The sequence below is a fragment of the Acartia tonsa genome, chromosome 5 (genome assembly GCF_053477335.1).
Source record: "Acartia tonsa isolate MP-2025a chromosome 5, ASM5347733v1, whole genome shotgun sequence".
Classification (NCBI taxonomy): domain Eukaryota; kingdom Metazoa; phylum Arthropoda; class Copepoda; order Calanoida; family Acartiidae; genus Acartia; species Acartia tonsa.
In genome coordinates this window covers 38,223,246-38,245,392 of record NC_137264.1, presented here as the reverse complement: position 1 = coordinate 38,245,392, position 22,147 = coordinate 38,223,246, and the positions used below count along the sequence as shown (strand labels likewise).

Genomic DNA, 22,147 nt, shown 5'->3' with positions numbered 1-22,147 from the left:
GTGTTAATCAAATTCAAAACAATAAAAAATTACTTTTAAACTTTAATTAAAGCATTCTTTAGATAATAAAGGTTAAAATAATAGAAAAAGATTACAATGAAAATCTAATTTAAATGTGGAACTATTTTCCAGTATGGCTTCAAAACCGTTTACTATCCGCTGGATTGGAAGCGATTCTGAGCCATACTAAAAATCGTATTTAAGACAATTTTACACGAATATTAAATCAAAAATAATAAGGTTAATACCATTTCGATAGCCAGGGCCTTCAGCGCCACGGAGCTAACAAAACTGTTTATAACAATTTTCATATCCGCGGAAAGCTGTCTATAATACGATGCGAAAAATATTCATTCTTAATTGCAAGGGTGGGAAAATATTTTTTTTAAATTCTTAAATTTTTCTTGGTCAACTACTGGCTTCTATTAGAGGGACAGAAAAAAAATAAAACCATCCCAAGGTTTTAATTAAAAATTAAATAGCATATAAAATCTCCCTGAAATTCAAAATTTAATCGGTTCAGGGGTTAACAAGATCCTAACGGACAAACAAAAAAAACATACTACTTTACATAATAAGACACACAAAATTTTTCTATAGAATTATATCATTTAAATAAAAAAATGACCTACCTGAATGTATCAAAATTGTGAAGCATTTTTTAAAGAAACAAAAAATAGTTTAAATCACTACATGTGTTTATTTCACTTTTATCTGAAAAAAAAGGAAATAATTTTAAGTTAAGAAACGTTTAAATCAAATAGGAATTAGGAATTTTTTAAAGTATCGAAATTCAGGAAATATGGAATAGGCTGTTTATTACATTAGTCCCCAAGTTTTTAATAACCTTGACATAACAACTTTGGAGACATTTAATAAATATTGATTGGTTGATAAATTAAGTTTAGCGTTCAAACGATTCAACCACTAATTGTAATCTACAGAAGGGTAAATTTTTTTGTATCATCATCAAGGATATACATCATTTTATTGGCCATTGTCTTTTCCCATTAGATTCCTGTTGTGTTATACTATTCAATTGGCAATTTTGATAATTTGAGAGTTAAAATTATAGGAATTCAAAACTTAGCACATTATATATGTAAAAAATAAAAATTTCTAAAACGTATATGGAATCTTTTTAAAGTTTGATTTGATTTCAAGAAAATTGCACTTTAAATGAATTGGTATGTTTCGTGTTAATAATCTCTAAATCTGAATAACATTAGTAAAAACCCTACCACATAGTAAAAAAATCTTCTATGCATTTCATTTTTATTAGAAGATTTTTTGTGTTTCGGAATGGTGGATTTTTAAATCGTCTATTTTAAAATAATAGTTATTTCACGCATCGTATTATAAACAGCTTTCCGCGGATATAGAATGTACAATTATAAGATTAAAACCAGTTTTTTTAGCCCCGAGGTGCCGAAGGCAAGGGCTTAAAAAACTGGTTTTAATCTCATGATTGTACATTTTTATATTCGTAGAAAGCTGGATATAATTCGGTGCTAGACATAGTTTTTTCGTATGGATAAGAACCGGTTCCTATCCACCGGATTCGAATGAATACGAGAAATATTTTTAAAATCCCAAAAGTGCCAAATCGAATAAAGAGTAAAAATCCGAACCAAATATGGTAAATATGCGTTTTCCTAGGAGTAAATTTATACATTATTAAAATTGCAAGCAAAAATCCTAGATAAAACACAAAAAAATTCTGCAGTACAGAAATCATCGTAAATTTTACTGCTCTTGAATCTTTTGTAAATTTTCATGGTCAATACACTGCTAAAATTTCTTTCATGTTAACATGAATATGTAGTCATTATATCGATATTATGAGGGCCATGAACTATAATAGTTAATACCATAAAGTCCACATAAATACTGTCATTGATGTAATTTTCCTACAATGCAATGGGCCAGTTCTTAAAAGATCTTATATGAGACATCGTAGAAAGGCACCAAAAAAATGACGTCATACAATAAAGTTGACCAATGAGATGTCAGAATGCACTGTAATTGACCAATAGTAAAACTTATACTAGCCTCTTATTGGTTATTTTATTGTTTGGCGTCATTTTTTTGTTGCCACTTTACCCTGTCTATCTTATAAGACTATTTATTAATTAATCGACATAAACCAATTAAATCTACAAAATTCCAATAATTTGTGGCAGTGTATTTGAATTTTATACCACATATGTATTAAAATCTGTGATAAAATTACACATATAAATCCATGTATAAAAGTAACAGGGTGTGTGTGTCTTCCTTTCTGTCTGACTGTACCGAGGAATCTCCCTATCAGCTAAGGTAAGGGTGTCCCATAGTGTAGTGGTTAGCGCACTACGCTGTGGTTGGAGAAACCGAGTTCAAGTCCCCACATAGAGTGCCATTAATTAGGGTGGCTTAATATGGAACACCTGCCAAAACTCTAGGCCAGGGTGATGTAATAATTGAGTAGCTTCCACGAGAATTGCGGGTCAGCTTGTAATGTAACATAGAATACAATCAGTTGTGCGCGAAGCTTATCAATCTAAGATTGGCCAAAGGATTCTCACTTCCAGTCTCCGTGTGCATCTGAGTCCTAACTTCAGAGGCTACATCATGGCTACAACAACAACAACATCAGCTAAGGTTCTCATTTCCAAAGTAGCTTCTTGTAAGGTCTGTAACTATTGTACTGAAGGGTACCACCACGATCCCAAGAAAAATAGCCCATAGAAAAATTTTAAAAAATCACCCCTCCTAAAACTTTGTTTACTTTTCTTTTTAAAACTAAAATTAAAAATTAGGGTGGGCCGACTTGTTTACCAAAATTGTTTTGGTGCCCAATGAACAAAATTTAAATAATAAGAGGGGGAACCTTGGCCCCCTTAAACAACGGAGCGAAGGTACTAGCTTTAATGAAATGGTTAAACATTTAAAAAAAAACATTATGATGTTGATTAATTTATAGAGCTTCGCTTTTATATAGATGTTGTCATCAGGGATAAGACAATGGCCAATAAATTGATGGACATCCCCAATGATAATGCACAAAATTCCCTTTTTTGTAGGTTACAATTTTTGGTTGAAACGTTTGGACACTTAACTTAATGAATAAACCAATCAAATTTTATTAAAAGTCCCCAAAGTTGAAAGTTGTTAAGCCAACGAATAAGAAAACATCAATAAAAACTTTGGGGACTTACGTAATAAACAGCCCATTATCTCCTTCCTTCCTGTGTTGTCATCCATGTTATAATTTGCAAATGATTAATTAAAGCAGACTATTTAACTTAAATAAAACATATTTACAGTATTCAGACAAAAAAATTTACAGTATAATAGTTAATGTTAAAAGCTTTGATAAGTGCCAAAATTAAATATCGGATCATGGAAAGAAAATGAAGTAGCGGGTTTCGTCGTACTTTCACACTAGATTTTCTCCTATTTCTATCCCCTGCAGGGGATCTAATCCTGCGGGGCCAGCTTCCTAACCCTGAGGGGCAATCATTAACATTATTCTACCTAAAATAACCTATCAAAAGCTATTGTGAAAGTACGACGAGACCCGCTACTTCGTTTTCTTTCCATGATCCAAAATATTAAACGGACAAATAACGTGGTTAAAAAGAAAAGCAAATTGGCAGAAAATATTATCTTTCAAATCAGCACGGAGGGAGGGTTATTGGACAATTTATAACACTAGTCTCCAAAGTTTTATTATATCGTTTTATTAATTCTAATAAATCTTTATATCTTATTAGTGAACTCATGAAGTAATATGAAGTAATATTAGAGCAGCCAGAGCAGTCAAAATACTGTTAAGTTAAGGCAATCTTAGTCGCACTTACCAAAAATACCGTACGACCGTATGAAGATTTATAATGTATCTGATTTAATTTTTTTCTTGAATAGCTTAAATTAAGCAATAAAATTTGTGAATGCCTTGATTATTACATTTAACAATTCAATATAAAAACTTAAAGGCTTAACAACCGAATAAAAAACGTAACCAAAAAAAGCTGATGATTGTTAAAATTCACCTCATCCGATTTTGCATTATGAATTTCCAGTATGGCTTCGAAACCGATTTATATCAACTGGACTAGAACCAGTACTCAGCCATACTGAAAAATCATGCATAGCATCATATTATAAACAATTTTTCACAAATTTAAATAAAATCATAAATATCAGTTTAGCTCGGGCCTTTTCATCTCAATATACACGAAAAACTTTTATCTACAATAACCTGTCGCTATTTCAAATCCGTCGCGCCAGCTGGCCGCATTAAAACTTGGCGTCTGACACATCTTGATGTTAATTAAATATTATAGAACATAAGTGAATACTAAAATATTTTACAACTTCCTTTTATTTCAAGCTTTTTAAGTTGGCAGATTTTATGATCTATAAATGATATAAAACAAGGATGACAACATCCATGAAACAAAGATCTGAAATGGTAGGACAGACTAACATCAACACTTTTAGAGTTAAGAACTGGATAAATAGAATATAATAAGTCAGTGCAAAATTGTAAGTAAATTTGTTGCAAAACTGCTTCAATACAGGATACTGTTAAGGGACTTACTTAAAGCTTCGGTTCGTTTTAAAAAATGCACTAATAAGAGATGTCTTATTACATCGAGAGTTAAACAATACAGGAGGTACTTTTACTAAATTCAAATTTGCCTTTATAATTTCTTATTTCTAACTTAGAATAAATAGACAAAAACGTGCTTCGGCGGCGACTATGTAAAAAATTAATTTGTTAAAATTATTGGCTAAAAAGTTGAAAATCAATCCAAGTTCTAAAAAAAGTTTTTAATCAACTAATACTTAAGATAGATATAAACTTTGGGTACCAGTGTAATTTCTAGTTCCAATTCATGCATTTTCAAAAAAAATATTAATTCTCGACGATTAAATATATTATGTTACAGTTCACTCTAAAATAAACACACTACACTAATTTTCACATAAATATGTACATAAGAACTTACAGAAAAACACCATCTTGTAGTATAAATTAAATACCCCCCCCCCCCCTCCCGTTTGCTTTGTCACCTCCGACGCCCTCTGTTGAATATTATGCAAGGAAGCCCAGATTTTGAATGTTTGCGTAATAATGGAACCATATGGTTACGCAGTGCGTATTCAACTAAAAACCCGCAGTGTGTGTGTGTGTGTGTGTGTGTGTATTCACAATTATAAAAGTAGATCAGTCAAGCGCATATTCAAATTTTTATGTGTTGCTCCTTCAAATGTCTAAATTCAACTAAAGTTTTATTTTCTTTCTTATGAATCGTCTGAATAAAAATTTTTTTATGTCTTTTAAATAAGATTATTTAAATGTATTCAGTATCACAAAAACCTTACTACTTTTAATTATAGAATAACAAGTTCAAGAAACTTATGCATATCTGGGGGGGGGGGGAGGGGTTGTAATTGAGAAATTCAAACATTTAGTATCCAACTTTTATATTACAAAGTTAAATCTAATTTTGTTTATTATAATTGTGAATGTAAATCAAGTTTGTCTTTCATTGTCTTATTCCTCAATTTGAGTTGAGACTTTTAAGTAATGTAGAATATTAAATGTGTAGTTACTCTGTATTTGTTGATATTCGTTTATTTGTAAAGCTTCACTTTTGTGAATGTTGCAATTCTTGTTATTATTTTATTTAGAATCTAACTTCTTACTCTGAATGAATAGGGAAAAATTTTCATATAACATTTAAACTTGGTTGCATACCAAGGACCTTATTGTGCCTGACGTACTAACATGGGTGGGAGGAGAAATTAGGCTGTTAGTTACACTGGTACCCAAAGTTTTAAAACCACTTTATCTGCTTCGTTAGCTCAGAAACTTTTACTCAATTTTGATTGGTTAGTTTTCAAAACTGATATTGTCCAAACGAATCTTCAGTAGTGGCAATCTTGTTTATCATCATTAGGGATGTATACCAATCTAATAGCCATTGTCTGATCTTCTAAAATCCCTGCGTACTAACCCTTATTAAATAAAGGCTTTGCTTCTTAAAATACGCCCATGAAGTGTAAAAATGATGCAACACATATAAAATTTTTAAAGATTGCATGTCCGATCTACAAGTTCAAATTTATGTAAAAAATGAACTAAAAATGTGCAAAACATTTTTTATTAGTGGACTTTCAATAAGTCTAGAATAGACTAGCCGAAAACCATCCCGAAACCTATATGAAGAATATTTTAGACCACTATAAGACATTTATAAAGCTTCCATGAAGATTACAAACCATTTGTGACCTGCGTTTCCGAGGCCTTGTGTTTTAAACAAAAATCCTTACTCCTTTATTAAAAGCGAAGCTTTTCTATAATTAGGGTCGGTCCGTCCGTACGTCCGTCCATACGTCCGTCCGTACGTCATTAACGGATAGCTTTTTTCGTTAATTTAAGCATGGTAGAATTGTCCTATTGTTTTCAGACTTTGCATGTTGATTCCTGTAGTAGGTAAGATTTAGAAAGCGTAGCAACTCTATAATCATTACCAGAATGTCCTTACGTTTATTTTAAACATGTTGAGTTTTTACTTTTATAACAACAAAAAATTATGTGATCTAATAATCCGATTGAATTGATTTTTGGTACACTGATTACTGGGACAACAAAGTACAATATTATAAGCAAAGCAACTCTTTAATCAAGTCCTAAAAATGTAAGTATGTCCATAAATATTATTCTGTATCAAGCAGTTTTTCAACAAATTTACTTACAATTTTGCTTCGACTCTTATACATTTATATTCTGATTATTCAGTTCTGACACTATACAAGTGTTAATGTTCGTTTGTCCGTTTCAGTGCTTTGCTTTTATGAATGTTGTCATCCTTGTTCTATAAGAAATTTGGAAATATACCGATTCAACTCTTAATTATAATTTAAATGTTTGGCTAAACCTAGAAATTTTACACCAAGTCTTAAAAATTTAGACCATTGTGTTTCGCGGTAAAATTTAATTTCGAACACGACAATGTCTAAAAAAAGTAATTAAAACTAAAAACAATAGATTTCTAATTGTATCAATTGTAACAAATTTTTAAAAATGTAAGAAATCAGGATAATTTACATGGAGGGAGGGGACAATGGGGTGTTTATTGAACTAGTTCCCCAAAATTTTATAATAGCGTTTTTCTATTCATTGGCCTAACAATTTTTGGGACTGTAATTTAACAATGAGTGGTGGCTCATTAAGTTGAGTGTCCAAACGTTTCAAACACTAATTGTTACCTATAGAATGAGTAATTCTGTATATCAATTTATTGGCCATTGTCTTATCCCTTTAGATCTCTGATAATTTCGGATTCTGCAGGTTAATTTCGTAGAAGAAAATTTGTGCTATCAGCGTATTTCTGGAGGGTTTTCCATTGCTACTGTTGGTTTTATGCTATTTTTCATAGGCTGAGGTTCAATTGAGCTTTTAATTAATTTAAAGTCTTTACAGGCTACTGTCAAAATGTATACACTGTTTTATAAAGTAGTGAGTTTTTTTTTGTCTGTAGCTTAAGGTTTCGGTAACGCCTAAACCGATTGAGTTCTCTATTTCAGGTAATCTTCACATGGATTCGAGGATGGTTTTAGGCTATTTCATTTTATATACAAGTATGGGGAGGTTTTTTTTTGGCTATTTTCTGCTCTAAAGGTAGGAGCGCAGCCAATAGTTTAAATTTACATTGTAACTATAACTTCAAATTATACTTGCTAGCACGCAGAGAGGGAGGGGACAGTGGGCTATTTTTTTATACTAGTTCTCAAAGTCTTATTATAACGTTTTCTAATTCGCTAACTTAACAACCTTGAGGACTAGTTTATGGATGTTGGATGTTGGTTCATTTAGTTGAGTGTCCAGATCATGTAATCTTTAGAAAGGATAATTTTGTGTGTTATCATTGGGGATGAAAATCAATTTATAGGCCATTGTCTAATCCCTTTATATGCCTGAGTAGCACGTATATTGATTATACGTGTTGGTTTTTGGTCTGTACGCATAATTAAACAAGGATGACAACATTCATAAAAGCGAAGCTCTGAAATGGAAGGACAAAAGAACATTAGTACAAAAAATATTGTATATATAAAGTATATTTGTTGCAAAACTGCATCAATAGATGATACTGGTTAAGGACATACTTACATTTTTGGGACTTGTTCATAGAGATGCTTCGCTAATAACATTGTACCTTGTTGTAATAGGAATCAGTTTTCAAAAAATCAGAAGAATCGGATAATTTTAACATACAAAAATTTGTTGTCAAAAAAGTTAAAATCGACATGTTTAAAATGAACATATGGACATTCTGGTATTGATTAAAGAGTTGCTACGCTTTCTAAATTGTACCTAATCATACAGGAATCATCATGCAAAGTTTGGAATCGATAGGCCAATTCTAACCTGTTTAAAATTAACGAAAAGAGCTAACTGTGACGGACGGACAGACTGACCCTAATTATATAAAAGCTTCGCTTTTAATTATGCAAGAGATTTGTATCTGAAATTTAAAGGATAGGGAAACTTAAAAAATAATCGTTATTAATTTAAATGTCTTAATGGATTTATTATTTCTTGGATCTGTTGTTCTCTAATTAAGTGAATCCCATAGCGGGCTAAACTAACAATTCCCTCATACACCCTCTACCCAAACTCCTCCCCTCCTACTTGATATACGAACTGGCCAATAAATGAAAAGGGAAATAGCAACCTAAATTGACGATAATTGTTCCCTTGTCATAATATCCACGTATATTCTACATCCATTACAGTCTTAATATTTCCGTTTCCTTAAAGGGCATTTAATATCTACAAGATTACCGACAGACGGACAGACCAAGTAAATGATAAAATACATGCTTATTGCTAATTGATTTAAGGAATCTTCATAAAAAATTTCAACCATCTAACTTAAATAGCACCAGAGAAATTCACATTTTCCCAATCCTCTATAATTCGCTTAATGAGTTAATAAAAATAAGAGGGTAAAAAAGGTAATTAAAGCAAACTTTGTTATTTGCAGTAAAATTTATCTTCCGACAACGTATCTCTTATTCCATTGATTTTGATTCGCTTCACTTGAAGATTTCTCTCTGAATTTCTTATCCGTGTAATAATTATAAGGCATCTTAAGGGATAAGACAATGACCGATAAAATGTTGTAAATCCCCAATGATGATACACAAAATGGCCTCTCTATAGATTACTCGTAGTGGCTGAAACGTATGGACACTTAACCTAATGAACCAACAAATATCAAAACTCAATAAAAGACCCCAAAGTTGTTAAACTAACAAATAAGAAACGCTAAAATCATAAAACTTTGGGGACTAGTCAAATAAACATTCCAATGTCTCCTCCCTTCCTTAAAATGATTATGAATTTTGAATAGGGGGCAATTCGGAGTACAATTTTGTACATTGCATATTTTGAATTAAAAAGTACAAAACTGAATTTCAAAACCAAATATTAACAAACTTTTAGATGCAGTATATAAGTTTTCATTTTGCCCTCATTTTTTTTATTTTGTATAATCTGGTTATAATGGGTATTTGTCATCGAATTTTGTTCATACTTTCTCTCAAAATGAATTGTATTGTGGTATCCGCCTAGGGTAAATGGCAGACACCAGAGTTCGAATAAAGACTACGGCAGTGTGAACAGACGTGGACACCTTACTATAGAGAAGCTATGCTTCTCTAGCATTCACTAGACAAGAATCAACATCTATTTCAGTTGTCACTTTATTGAAGGGTGAAAGGATACTAAAGCTATATACAACAAACAATAACTACATGGGTAGGAATAAATGATCATAACATAAAAGCATTATAATACATATATAATAGTCAGTTTGGGCAATCATGATTCCCCATCCCTGGAAAGGGTGGGGGGGATTAAGAATACAGTTAACCATAATATAAATACATATGGATTAGGAATAAAGATGGTTAAAGATAAATCATACAGTAAAACCTAGATAATTGCAATGGTTAGGTAGATGGCTATCCCTGTCTGGGGCAGGCAGGATAGCTCATGGAGCAGCACAATAGGTAGATAAGCATAGAGGGGTTGAGTGGTAGGTCTGGGTACTAAAGAGGGAAGGTTTGATGATTACTTGTGACAACAACAGTCTGTGTGGGGGCAGGTTTAGATCCTTTATCCTCAGGGTTGAGGTGGTGCTGATAACTTGGTGGTTGAAGGGGAAGGTTCCGGTGCTTAAGATGGGAGAGGGAGGGGTAACACCCCTCCCTCCATTTGCAGGACAACTGAGAGATAAAATCAGTACCGTTATCTGACATCTTTTCAGGTGGCTTCATAATTGTAGAATAACAGGATTTAACTAGGTGCGTAGCATCACTATAATGTCTTGGTTTCTGCATGGTCCAGAGCTGCCGCATACCACAACTCTCCCCTCGGAAGGCTGGAGGGGTTGTCTGCACCGCCAGACTTCCGACAGTGGTTGCGGCCTTCAGTTTGTTGTCCTTGTGGAATGGGTCCGCCAGGATACCAGTTGCTGGACGGTGGTGGACTCCAGCCCTCCCCAGGTCTAACGGAATCGGCTATATCTGCTGGAGTAGCTGGTCCTGTTGGATCTTCTGGCCGTTGGATGTGTACCTCTGAGGCCACCCTGGCAACCTCCAGGGGTGGCACAGCACATGAGGGGGCTTGGACCAACAGCCGCCTGGTGTACACCTCTGCAGGTTTCTCCACTGGGCTGGTGGTCTCCATCGTGTTGGTCACCTTGCTGCTGGCAGGCTGGCTACTGGATGCAGGCGCAGTTTCTTCGCCCTCGGGGCTGGTCAGGTTCATTCGGCTTCCAGGGTCTCTGTCAACGCGGGCAGGTGGTGGTTGGCATACTGTAGGAGCGTTGCCTCCTTCAGGCTCATTCTGGACATTGGCAGGGTGGTGCATGGCAATCCGACCTGCGGGGTAGGGAAAGGTAACAGTCCACCCTTTATGCCGGAGGCTGTCTTGGATCTGCAAGGGTGGCTCCGCTCTAGTTGGCTGGGAGACAGGCCCATCCACGGACACTGCTGCTAGTGGACTGGAGGCACAAGGCTCCGGATTTCCTCCCCTAGCCTGAAGGGGTCCAGGCACATTGTCTCCATCTTGGGTAGACATAATTGTTGGGGATCCTCTACTTCTATGGTTAGGCTCGGCACTTGGCGCATCTAGTTGTGTTACTCCCCAGGCAGCGGTCAAAGCTTCTTCAGTTTGGCTGGTAATGGCTGATACCCTGGCTCCTGGGGCAGATGCAGGGGGCGCAGGCAAGTTTGGCCCAGCCCAAACTTCCTGGTACACCAGTGCAATACAATTACCCTGGCTTGGTTGAGGGGGGTAGACAGCTGGATGCAGTTGAAGGTGAGGGACAGCTGGACTCTCCCTGCTGGCTGGGGGCTCTGGCTGGCTGGGGGTGACGGGTGTCACCCCTTCCTCTGGGGCTGCGGGCTCATTCCGGGGTCCAGGTATCTCGGTGGCGGCGACGGTTGTCGCCCCAGGCACCAGTGTGGGGGCGCTGGATAGCACCCCCCAGTCTTCACAGGGGTCCAGGTCTCTCGGTGGGGGCGACGGTTGTCGCCCCAGGCACCAGCGTGGGGCGCTGGATAGCACCCCCCAGTCTTCACAGGTGGCGGCGACGGTTGTCGCCCCAGACATCAGCTTGGTGGTGCAGGGAAGCACCTCTCGTTCCTTCCAGGTGGCGACGCCGGTTGGCGTCCCATACATCGACTCAGACTCGCTGGCTAGCGCCTCTTGCCTCTCCCACTCGGCGGCCGCCAGGGCCTCCCCGTACACCGTCCCGGTGGCGCTGGGTAGCGCCCCTCGGCTCTTGCTGGGGGTGACAGGGGTTACGGACACCGGTCCCCTGTGGTTGCGGCTGAGGTCCAGGCCAACCCGGTTGGGTTCAGCCGCTCCTCCCAGCACGTTGATCCTGGCCACCATGGTCCCAATCTGAGACACAGACTCCTGGGTAGCCGCGGCCCCAGCGGCGGCAGCTAGTTGGGGTGACGGCTGGGCATCTCCCTCCAGGTGGACCTGGGTGGCAGACTGGTTGCATGCAGGTTGTTGGGCGGCCTGGTGTTTCTTCGTTGCCCGGTCCCAACCGGTTCTACACTTGGCGGCTGTGTGGCCGTTGAAGCGGCAGCGCCCCTTCGTCCAGCTGGGTCCCATCAGGCCGGCTTCCCCAGGGTGTATCAACCTGCCAGGTCTCTCCTCCTCCAGTTGGGGCACCAGCTGACAAACAGGGTCTCCCCTACTAGGGGTCAGGCGGTGCTGGGCTGCTTGTGGTGGCTCCTTGGTTACATTCAGCCTCCTCCCCATACACACAGATTCCTTCCATCCAACAGCGGCTCTCCTCCCCTGGGTGGCGAGGCCAGCCTCGGCCTTAGCTTCTGCAGGTGCTTCTCCAGGTGCTTCTCCACATGAGGGATCCTGCCTCTGGGTATGCCAGGTGGTTGGTAGCAAAGGCTGTTGATGGTGCCAGTCGGAAAGGGGGCTATGATCTCTGGGGGGTACCTGTGACCAGTGTGTGGACAGGTACCCACAGGTGGACCAGCAAGGCCCAGAAGATGCCATACTGATGGTAGCCTGAACTGTATTCCGGACTGTCAGCAGACTGTTGGTAGCCACCTGAGTTGGGCCAGAGTTGCCAGCTAGTATTGCGTCCCTGCCAGGCTCCGTCAGCGGCTGGTGGGGAGCCCCTGCGGTGGTTCTGGTTTTGGCAAGGGGTGGCCCTCTTATTGACTTTCCTAGTTGGAGCTCTGCATCCTGGTGGGCCTCCATCTTCAGCAGCATGGGGGAACTTGGCTGGGACATGTGCAGTGGTTCAACAGAGTAGCGGCATCTGGTCTTGGAATGTGGGGGAACAGCCTCACTGCTGCTGGTCAACCCTGCTCTCTCCGTGCTGGGTAAAGTCTTCCACTGCAGCAGGTCACCAGTCCCCATCCTTAGGCCGGTCCCCAGTCGTTCCATGCCTGGGGGCTCCCAGGGAGGCTTGGGTGGCGGCTCCCCCACCCCCAGGTACGCGTCGGGCATCTGGGTGAAGAGCCTATTCCCCTGGGACAGCTCCTCATCCTCCAGATTGGTGAGGCCAGTGCCAGGGAGGACCTTTCCACCCCAGAAACAGGTGGTACTGGCCCTAGGGCTGGGCCCCTTTGAAATCTCAGTTCTGGTAGTAGTGTCCATCTTGGGGCTGGCCACTAAGTCTCTGAAGCTTGTCACCTTCTCATTAGGCTCAGTTGCATCGTTCAACACCCCCAGGAGGACACCTACAGGTTCAGCAACCCCCAGTCCAGTATTGCTATTTCTCGTACGTTGAGCACCAACTGAACAGGAGCTGTGCAGCGGACATTCAGTCACCCTTCCAGACAAGGGCATCTCAGGGACCAGGGGTCTGTGACCTGGCATGTGTTTGATGTTCACTGTACTCGACACAGTAGGCCAAAGTAATAACAGAAGCAGTATCTTGTAGATATAGGAGCAGAGTAGAGTAGCCGCACCGCAAGGAGGTTCGAGCCGGCTCACCCCTAGTATAAATACTATAGCTGTGTAATTAGGGTGGTAGTCCACGTAGCCGTAGGCTCGGTCCTCCTGGCTCAAGAGTTTCTGTGGCTGGCGCGCCCCCATGATAAGTAGTAGGGGGTTGGTCTGTTGGTGCCAGCGTCTTGTTTAACTGTTGAGCCTGAGTTGTTCTCCTTTCCAGTATAGCTCTTGGTTTCTGTGGCAACCAGCGGATCTTAGCTTAAAGGTAACAGGGAATATGTTAGGTATCACAGATGTCTCTAGGAGCGTATCCGCTAGTGGATATATGGATAGGTAGGTTATCTATATATATACATGGCTACACGCCCATATATATATAGATACGTGTATAGGAATATCCCCAGAGCTAGATAGCTTTTCCTCCTTGCTTCAAAAAAATCACGCTTCCTCTGTATATAGTTCACAACTATGAAGGTCGATGGTCCAGGTACACACCACCACTGCCCAGTGTGGGGCAGCAAGTCAGGCTATGTCCACAGGGTGGGCGTACTTTCGTTCAGTTATCATATCAGTTTCCAGTGTTGTTTGGTGAGGTTAGTATTCACTTACTTGTACCCATGATACAAAAAAACAACCTTATTTATCACTTGGGTATTTATATATACATATGTTTGTTTCACTAACCATTCAGCTTTGAAGTAGGGTTGGCAGGCTAGGAAGATGTTGAGGGTCTGAGCGGGTTTAAGGAACTGGTTTAGTTTTCCTTATCACACTGTAGACAGGGAGGGAGGAGCTTGCAAGTTTTTCTCCTAAAAAAATATCTCTGATGTATGTTATAGAATGGCCCCTCTCCTGTGTGGGTGTGTGTGTGTGTGTGTGTGCGTGGAATCTCCTGTCCTTGTAACGCGCGTCCGCGCCGTCAAATCCGCGCACACGGGGAAAACGCGCTCTCACCCCTCAACTCGCTCTCTCATTGGTCCGCTTCGTCCGTTGGATTTATGATATTTTCCGCACTCTGTTGCGCTATCCGTGAATGGCGCTCTGTGTGTCCGATCGCTAGCCCCACACTACAGACGGACTTAGTCTAGTGTGGGTAGGAAGGGGGAAGCGCGTGAGGGGACGGGGGTAACTCCGTCCGTTCCCCCTGTGAGGGAGGGGGGTAACTGTGTGCTGGTGTAATAGGGCCTTTTCTTCTTAATCCTAGGTTTATCTATTATATCACCCTGATTGTATTTGCCTTCAATGGAGAGGGGCCCCTCCCCTTCCCTTGGAATAAGGGGTGTATTGTTGTTGTTGTGCTGTGGGCTTGAGATTGTTTTGATTGTATATCAGGGTCTTTATTATGTTACATCTAGCTTCTATTTCTGTCCTTATCACAATTGCATAACAGATTTGTTTACCAACTCTGTTCTATTTTTAGCTGTTATCACAATACACAATAATCCAAGCCTGTTCTATTCTTAGATTTATCACAACACAACAATTTGTTTGCCAAGCTTTGCTCATAAATCTATTGTTTGGCCATCACACTAGGGTGGTAATCCCTGAAAATGTGATATAATATCTGTTTTCTAGATGGGTGGCTGCGTTGTAGCCTCTCAGGATACTCGGGGTTGACGTAGTTTTTCTCTGTTCTGGTGCACTACACTCGTATGTTAGCTCGCAGCTTGCAGCTATGTGGCATGTTTCAGCCTATCGGCGGCAGGGAATGTCCCGTCCTGCTAGCGCCGCTTATCCAAATCCAGCTGATGGCGGCAGGGAATGTCCCGTCCTGCTAGCGCCACTGGTTCGGATCCTGCTATCTCTTGCAGTAAAATTGGCCTATTTTCAGCCGTTTACACTTATTTGGCTTGTTTCAGCCGGTCCGCAGGCCTGTTTCAGCCCTTTTGGCGCTCAATTCTCCGTTAGATATCAGCGCTGCTCGCGGTTATTCATCAAATTTCGCTGTCTCGCTTCCACAACTGCCGGATGCAGAGTTAAACTTTGCTGTCCAGGGTGGGTAATTCAGGTTGCTTGCGTCAGTTTTGCCAGATTCACTGCTGGGAGTACCTTAGCCTCAGATGCGCGTCTGCTCTACACTTGTGGTTCGCCGTAATCTCACACAGCTGTCACCAAAGTTGTGGTATCCGCCTAGGGTAAATGGCAGACACCAGAGTTCGAATAAAGACTACGGCAGTGTGAACAGACGTGGACACCTTACTATAGAGAAGCTATGCTTCTCTAGCATTCACTAGACAAGAATCAACATCTATTTCAGTTGTCACTTTATTGAAGGGTGAAAGGATACTAAAGCTATATACAACAAACAATAACTACATGGGTAGGAATAAATGATCATAACATAAAAGCATTATAATACATATATAATAGTCAGTTTGGGCAATCATGATTCCCCATCCCTGGAAAGGGTGGGGGGGATTAAGAATACAGTTAACCATAATATAAATACATATGGATTAGGAATAAAGATGGTTAAAGATAAATCATACAGTAAAACCTAGATAATTGCAATGGTTAGGTAGATGGCTATCCCTGTCTGGGGCAGGCAGGATAGCTCATGGAGCAGCACAATAGGTAGATAAGCATAGAGGGGTTGAGTGGTAGGTCTGGGTACTAAAGAGGGAAGGTTTGATGATTACTTGTGACAACAACAGTCTGTGTGGGGGCAGGTTTAGATCCTTTATCCTCAGGGTTGAGGTGGTGCTGATAACTTGGTGGTTGAAGGGGAAGGTTCCGGTGCTTAAGATGGGAGAGGGAGGGGTAACACCCCTCCCTCCATTTGCAGGACAACTGAGAGATAAAATCAGTACCGTTATCTGACATCTTTTCAGGTGGCTTCATAATTGTAGAATAACAGGATTTAACTAGGTGCGTAGCATCACTATAATGTCTTGGTTTCTGCATGGTCCAGAGCTGCCGCATACCACAGTATTAATTATCATCAAAAATCTAAATTTCAGAACTACAATGTTAATTAATATTTGCTTTCAGGGAGTAAGGGTGGGGACAATGGGCAATTAATTCAATTTAAGAGTTATTGCTGAAAAGCAATGAAAACCAGATTTATCTAGAAAATATGACCAAAATTGTAAAGGGATCATGGTAATATAATTTAAAACAAAATTAGTTCCAAGAAAAAATCATTTACTTGAAAATTAAATTACCAATACATCACAATGTAGTAAACATTCTGTAATTAATCACCAGAAAAATCTTGTTTAGAAATTTGTCAACCCTTCTCATATATTTTTAACTGTTACCTAAATTCAAAGGGGGTCTTAGATTTTTAATACATAAATATCACATAAATATGAAATGCCATATGTATTTGTTAAAACCAGCCATCAATAACAAATTTTTCTGTCTGCAATATTCAAAACTAACTCAGCTAGTTAGCGGGGCATTGATGCGCTAGTACCCAAAGTCAGTCAGAAACTGCTGAATTCGTGCACATTCCCTTTACGCCAGTACCCAAAGTCTGAAACTCTTAAAATTGAATATTCGATCCCTTACTCCCTGATTTGCTTTATATTTTTGCTGTGAACATGGCGCCCTGTGCTAACCAGGATCAGGATATAAAACATTTCCAAAACTGAGTTACTGCATTAAAAAGTCAGTTAATCTAGGGATACAGGGATGGAACAATAGGCAATTAATTCAATTTAAAAGTTTTTGCTGAAAGGCCATGAACGCCAGATTCATCTAGAAAACTTAAATTTCAATGTTTATCTAATTTAGAAAACTTAAATATTAGAAAGAGTTATATAGGGAAAAAAGCCTTTATTTAAAAATTAGGTTACCAGTACACCATAATAAAGTAAATATTCTGTAAATAATCACCAGGAAAATCGCAGTTGGAACTTGTTCCCCCCTAGTCCTATATTATAAACTGCCACTAAAATACCATAATAAATGAATTTGAAATATGAGGTTTTTTTAAAATGTTTATTACACAATTATCACAGCAAATCATGAAAATTTAAAAATCTAGGAATCGAACAAGCACCCTAACCAATTAGCAAATTTAATTAAACTTGATAAAAGTATGCAGAATTTGAACTTATTTAATCCCTTAAAATTTCAGCCAAATTTCTTGAATATGAGTCGAGAAAATCATGAAATTTAAAAATGTAGGAATCTATCTAGCACCCTAAGCAATCAACGAATCTTAATGAAACTCGGTGAAAATATGATCAATGTGAACTTATTTAATCCCTGAAAATTTTAGGCGTCCATCTTAAAAAGGAGCTGAGAAAATCACGTTTCCACAAAAACGTTTCAGACGGACGGACGGACATTTCAAATTTTAAGAGTAGCTACACTTCTAACAAACTGGAGTGGAGGTTAATATAAAATTAAATTTTATTCATAAAGTTTTAAGATTAAACCTCAACCAAATATGCAATGCATACAATCAACAAAAAAATAAACAATTATTATACAAAGAAAATATATTTTTTTTTAAAGATAAATACAATTTATGCAATTTAGTTTAGTCCAATCTTTTTATATGATTTAGAAATTGAAACTTATTTCTCCAAAAGGAGTGCTGATGCCAGTTCTACTTCCAACAGAAACACCAAATCCCAGAAAAGAAACACTGACACCAGCAGTTCCCACATCTATTCCTGTGCTGGCACTTAGTCCAAGCCTTGCATCCATAGTCACTTTATCATCAATCTTTATATTTGCATGCACAGCATCTTTCTTAGCATCAACTCTGGCTTTAACTCCACCTGGGCCAAGACCTACTCCACCACCGACTTCAGCTTCTACCAAACTTACGCTGTTTTCTTTTGATTGGTTTCTAAATAGTGCACTGTTGACACCAGCCTCAGCAATTGCACCAGCAATTCCAAATTCAGCATCTGCATCTGCCTTTACTTCATAGAAACGATTGTTTCCATAAACAGCAGGAGATTCTCCTGCTCCAGCACTAAACACTTTAGTCCTATGGTTAGTATCCTCGGCTCTAGCATAGGCTTCCGCTGGTCCAGCATTGGTTCTAGCTTCAGCCCTTTCTTTTGCTGCTTTACCGTTAATTGTTTTGTTTTGAATCCCGAACAAAGAAAGAACCATAATATAAGGAAATAAGGAATTTATAATAGGTAACTTTCTAGCCTAAAATTCTCTGTAACTTTTAAAAATTGCAAAATTAAATATGTGTCTCAATTGACAGATTAAAAAAAAATCTTGTTATGAAAGTTTTTCAATCTTAAAGACTAAAACAAATGTAAAAGTCAGCTATAGAATTTTTTTTAGAGCAAATATAATGCATAAAGTAAACTGGATGATTAAGCATAAATGTATATACAAGGAAAGAAATACTTTTTAAAGTTGATTATACATATCGGATAAGTGTATACAAAAACTTCTAAACAAGTTACATCCTATTATATAAAGTAGTAAGCGTTTTTGTCTGTCCCAAAGGATCTCGCTAACCGCTGAACCGATCGGGTTCTCCTTAACAGGGTAGCTTTTCATAAGTCCCGGAAAGGTTTATAACTATTTTGGGGGAAGGTACCACCACCCTCCCAAGAGAAATCACAATAAAATCGAAAAAAATTGAAATATTCCCGCCGCATAGTGTCGCTAGCATATTTGCGCTGCGTAGAGACATGAATTTAACAGCTGATTGATAATAGACAAATTATTTCTCAAATTAGATATTTAAAATAAAATAAAAACATTTAAATGCCACTAGAGGCCTCTAGAGGCGTAGCCGCTAGTTAATTAAAAGGCACTTATAGGTTTAATCAATACCAAAGCATTGTGTACGGCATTTAATAACTTACTTGTTAAAATATTTAATGTCAGACATAATTTCAATCAATTCTTATCAAAGAAATGTTGAAGTCTCTAGAGTGTAGATAGTACTATGAATAAGAAATTCATAGCTGCCTGTATTTATGTGGCCTGTATTGCTTAAAATGTTGTAGGTAGAATTTTTAGTAAATTCATAGCTGCCTGTATTTATGTGGCCTGTATTGCTTCAAATGTCGCAAGTAGGATTTTTTAGTAAATTTATAGCTGCCTGTATTTATGTAGCCTGCATTGCTTCATATGTTGCAAAATTCTTAGTATTATGAATAAGAAATTTATAACTGCTTGTATTTATGTGATCTGTATTGCTTCAAATGTCGTAATTAGGAACTTTCAGTAGTGGAGTTACTCTATAATTCACTATGTCCGTCCGTCATTCAGTCAGCCCTTAAAGCTATGGATGAAACAGGATTTTCTCGGCTCCTATTAAAGATAGACATCTGAAATTTTTAGGAATTAAATATGTTCACATTCTACATATTTCATGAATTTGAATATAGCATTTCTATAATTGTTGTCGGTCCGTTAAATAGTAACAAATATATCTTTAAGCAAAATAGAATTGTCTTTAAACCTCTCATAATGATTTCTGTAACAATTAGGTAAGAATAGCAACTCTATAATCATAACCAAAAACCATAAAAGACTCTGTGGCATGACGCTTAAGGTAAGGTGGGGAAGTCAACCCTACCCCTATACATTCAAGTTTCAGTTAATAAATTGGAGAGAGGGTCATTTTTTTACTGGAGGCAATTAACTTTTGAGAGAGATACCCTCCCCCAAAATAGTTATAATCCCAATTTAGTATTTTACACAGTAAAAATAAGAGGTTAATATAAAATTCAATTTTATTCCTATAGATTTTGAATTAAACCTCGAACAAATTCTAAATACAATGCATGTAATCAAAAAGAAAAGAAAAAAACAATTATTAGATGAAGAAATTATATTTGTTGAAAAAGATTAATACAAAATGCAATTTAATATTGTTTAATCTTATAAAAATGATTTAGAAATTTAGACTAAATTCTCCAAAAGGAAAGCTGAATCCAGTTTTTCTTCCAACAGAAATACCAAATCCCAGAAAAGAAACACTGGCACCTGCCGGTCCCAACTCTGCTCCAGTGCTTGCATTCAGTCCAAGCCTTGCATCCACAGCCACATCATCATCAAACTTTATACGGGTATGGACCACATCTACCTTAGCATCAACTTTGGCTTTAGCTCCGCCTGCGCCGAGACCAACTCCTCCACCAATACTTCCTTCTAGTAAACTTAAACTTAAACCTGAATTCCCATTTTTTTCTTGATGTCTATATGCAGCACCGTTCACACCAGCCTCAGCAATTGCACCACCAAGTCCAAATTCAGCATCTGCATTTGCCTTTAATTCTAAGAAACGATCATCTCCATTAACAACAGCTACTCCTGCTCCTGCTCCAGCACTGAATACTCCAGTCCTATGGTCAGTAGCCTCGGCCCTAGCATAGGCTTCCGCCTGTCCATCCTGGGTTCTAGCTTCAGCTCTTTTTTTGTTTGCTTTGCGGTTTCTTGATTTATTTTGAATCCTAGATTTAAAAAAAAATTATTTATTTCAAAGTCAACACATTGAAAAGTATAAATCTTTCATGCTTAATGTGAAATTAAGTTAAAGAATAAAATGCAAAAAAGTAACCAATACTTTTAGGCAATGAATCTTTAAAGAATATTGTACATATTGTATATAAAAAAAGATAAAAAAAAACTATGAAACAAGTTACATGTTCTTTGTCATTGATTAAAATGCACATTAAGGTTAAAAAAATACTGAAGCAATGTGTACAGCATAATCTATTTTGTTTAAAAACTTACTTGTTAAATAATTTTATTCCATTCTGAGATTTGCAGCCAAGTTCTGAATCTCCAAAGTCTTCAGTCTCGGAACTACTAAATTATTATTTTTATTTTTTTGTATGATGAACTTCAAACAAAATTAGCACAACTGTTTAAAATCATAAGCAGAATATCAACAATTAATTGAAAGTGTTAGGTAATAAAGCAAATTGTAGTATTAAAGTGAGAATATGTCTATCTGTACCTAAGAAATTAAATTTTGTGCGCTGAAAAAAATTAACCCATCCCCCCTCCTCCCGGAAAGATTTTTTGGAGCCAGTATATGAGTTAAAAGATCTAAAAAAATTATACCTGTCAGACATAACTTCACTAGATTCTTGTTACACAAATGTAAAGATAATAATGTGCTTTTTTTAGCTCGTGATAGTTTTGACTCCTTCTTCAAAGATTTTAAGAGTATAGGCTGTATAAATCTATAGCTGCCTGTATTTATGCATTAGTGCATTGATAAGGTAAACATTGCTTTGCATGTTGCAACAAGCAGAGGTGTTTGAATTTTATTTTTGTCACTTCAAGTTCATACACATACTTAAAAAGTTTATGAAACATCCGGATTTTTTTGAAGCGAAGCTGTTGTATAAGGTTTTGTTTATGTAGTTTTGTAATTTTAGGGTAGATCTATCATTATTTATTATTATAGAAGCTACTACTCTACAAGCGTTTGTGTCTGTTTGTTGCAGATTTAAATTTTTAAATTGCAGATAATTTACTTTCTTAATTCCGTGTTCTATCTTTTCTCTTTTAATTTGTCGATTACTGGATTTTTAAATTTTTGTGATTTTAAAGGTTTCTTGATTTCCCTGTTTTATCAAGTTTAATGTTTGATACTGCTGTATAGTAAATTTTTTTCCGATATCCATTCATAATTTTTCAGCTTTGCTACTTATGGATGTTGCCATCCTTGTTTCTCTTATTTTTTCCCTT

The 22,147-nt window shown here is 37.8% G+C and overlaps 3 protein-coding genes across 6 annotated transcripts in view; all 3 read right to left on the bottom strand.

The window, feature by feature from the left end:
- Positions 1–716, bottom strand: part of LOC145319447 (uncharacterized) — a 95,079-nt gene extending 94,363 nt beyond the window's left edge. For both annotated transcript variants that reach the window (XM_080161581.1, XM_080161583.1), the window contains exon 1: positions 633–716. The gene's annotated coding sequence lies outside the window, so the exon portion shown is untranslated. The remainder of the gene's footprint in view (positions 1–632) is intronic.
- A 9,038-nt stretch (positions 717–9,754) lies between these two features.
- LOC145319445 (uncharacterized) lies at positions 9,755–16,431 on the bottom strand. Of its 2 annotated transcripts, none has more exons than XM_080161577.1 (2): positions 14,192–16,431; positions 9,755–14,153 (listed from the first exon to the last, which is right to left on the bottom strand). In XM_080161577.1, exon 2 carries the CDS (start codon positions 13,649–13,651, stop codon positions 10,385–10,387), a length of 3,267 nt encoding a protein of 1,088 aa, XP_080017703.1. In that variant the 5' UTR covers positions 13,652–14,153; positions 14,192–16,431; the 3' UTR covers positions 9,755–10,384. The 2 variants fall into 2 exon arrangements, with proteins under 2 accessions (XP_080017703.1, XP_080017704.1); XM_080161578.1 differs by having other exon boundaries at positions 9,755–14,142.
- Positions 16,432–20,258: 3,827 nt separating this feature from the next.
- LOC145320340 (uncharacterized) lies at positions 20,259–21,704 on the bottom strand. Of its 2 annotated transcripts, none has more exons than XM_080162750.1 (3): positions 21,515–21,704; positions 21,182–21,253; positions 20,259–20,898 (listed from the first exon to the last, which is right to left on the bottom strand). In XM_080162750.1, the coding sequence occupies exons 1-3, from the start codon at positions 21,523–21,525 to the stop codon at positions 20,340–20,342; spliced, it is 642 nt and encodes a 213-aa protein (XP_080018876.1). In that variant the 5' UTR covers positions 21,526–21,704; the 3' UTR covers positions 20,259–20,339. The 2 variants fall into 2 exon arrangements, with proteins under 2 accessions (XP_080018876.1, XP_080018875.1); XM_080162749.1 differs by having other exon boundaries at positions 21,182–21,256; positions 21,515–21,654.
- Between the last annotated feature and the right edge of the window lie 443 nt (positions 21,705–22,147).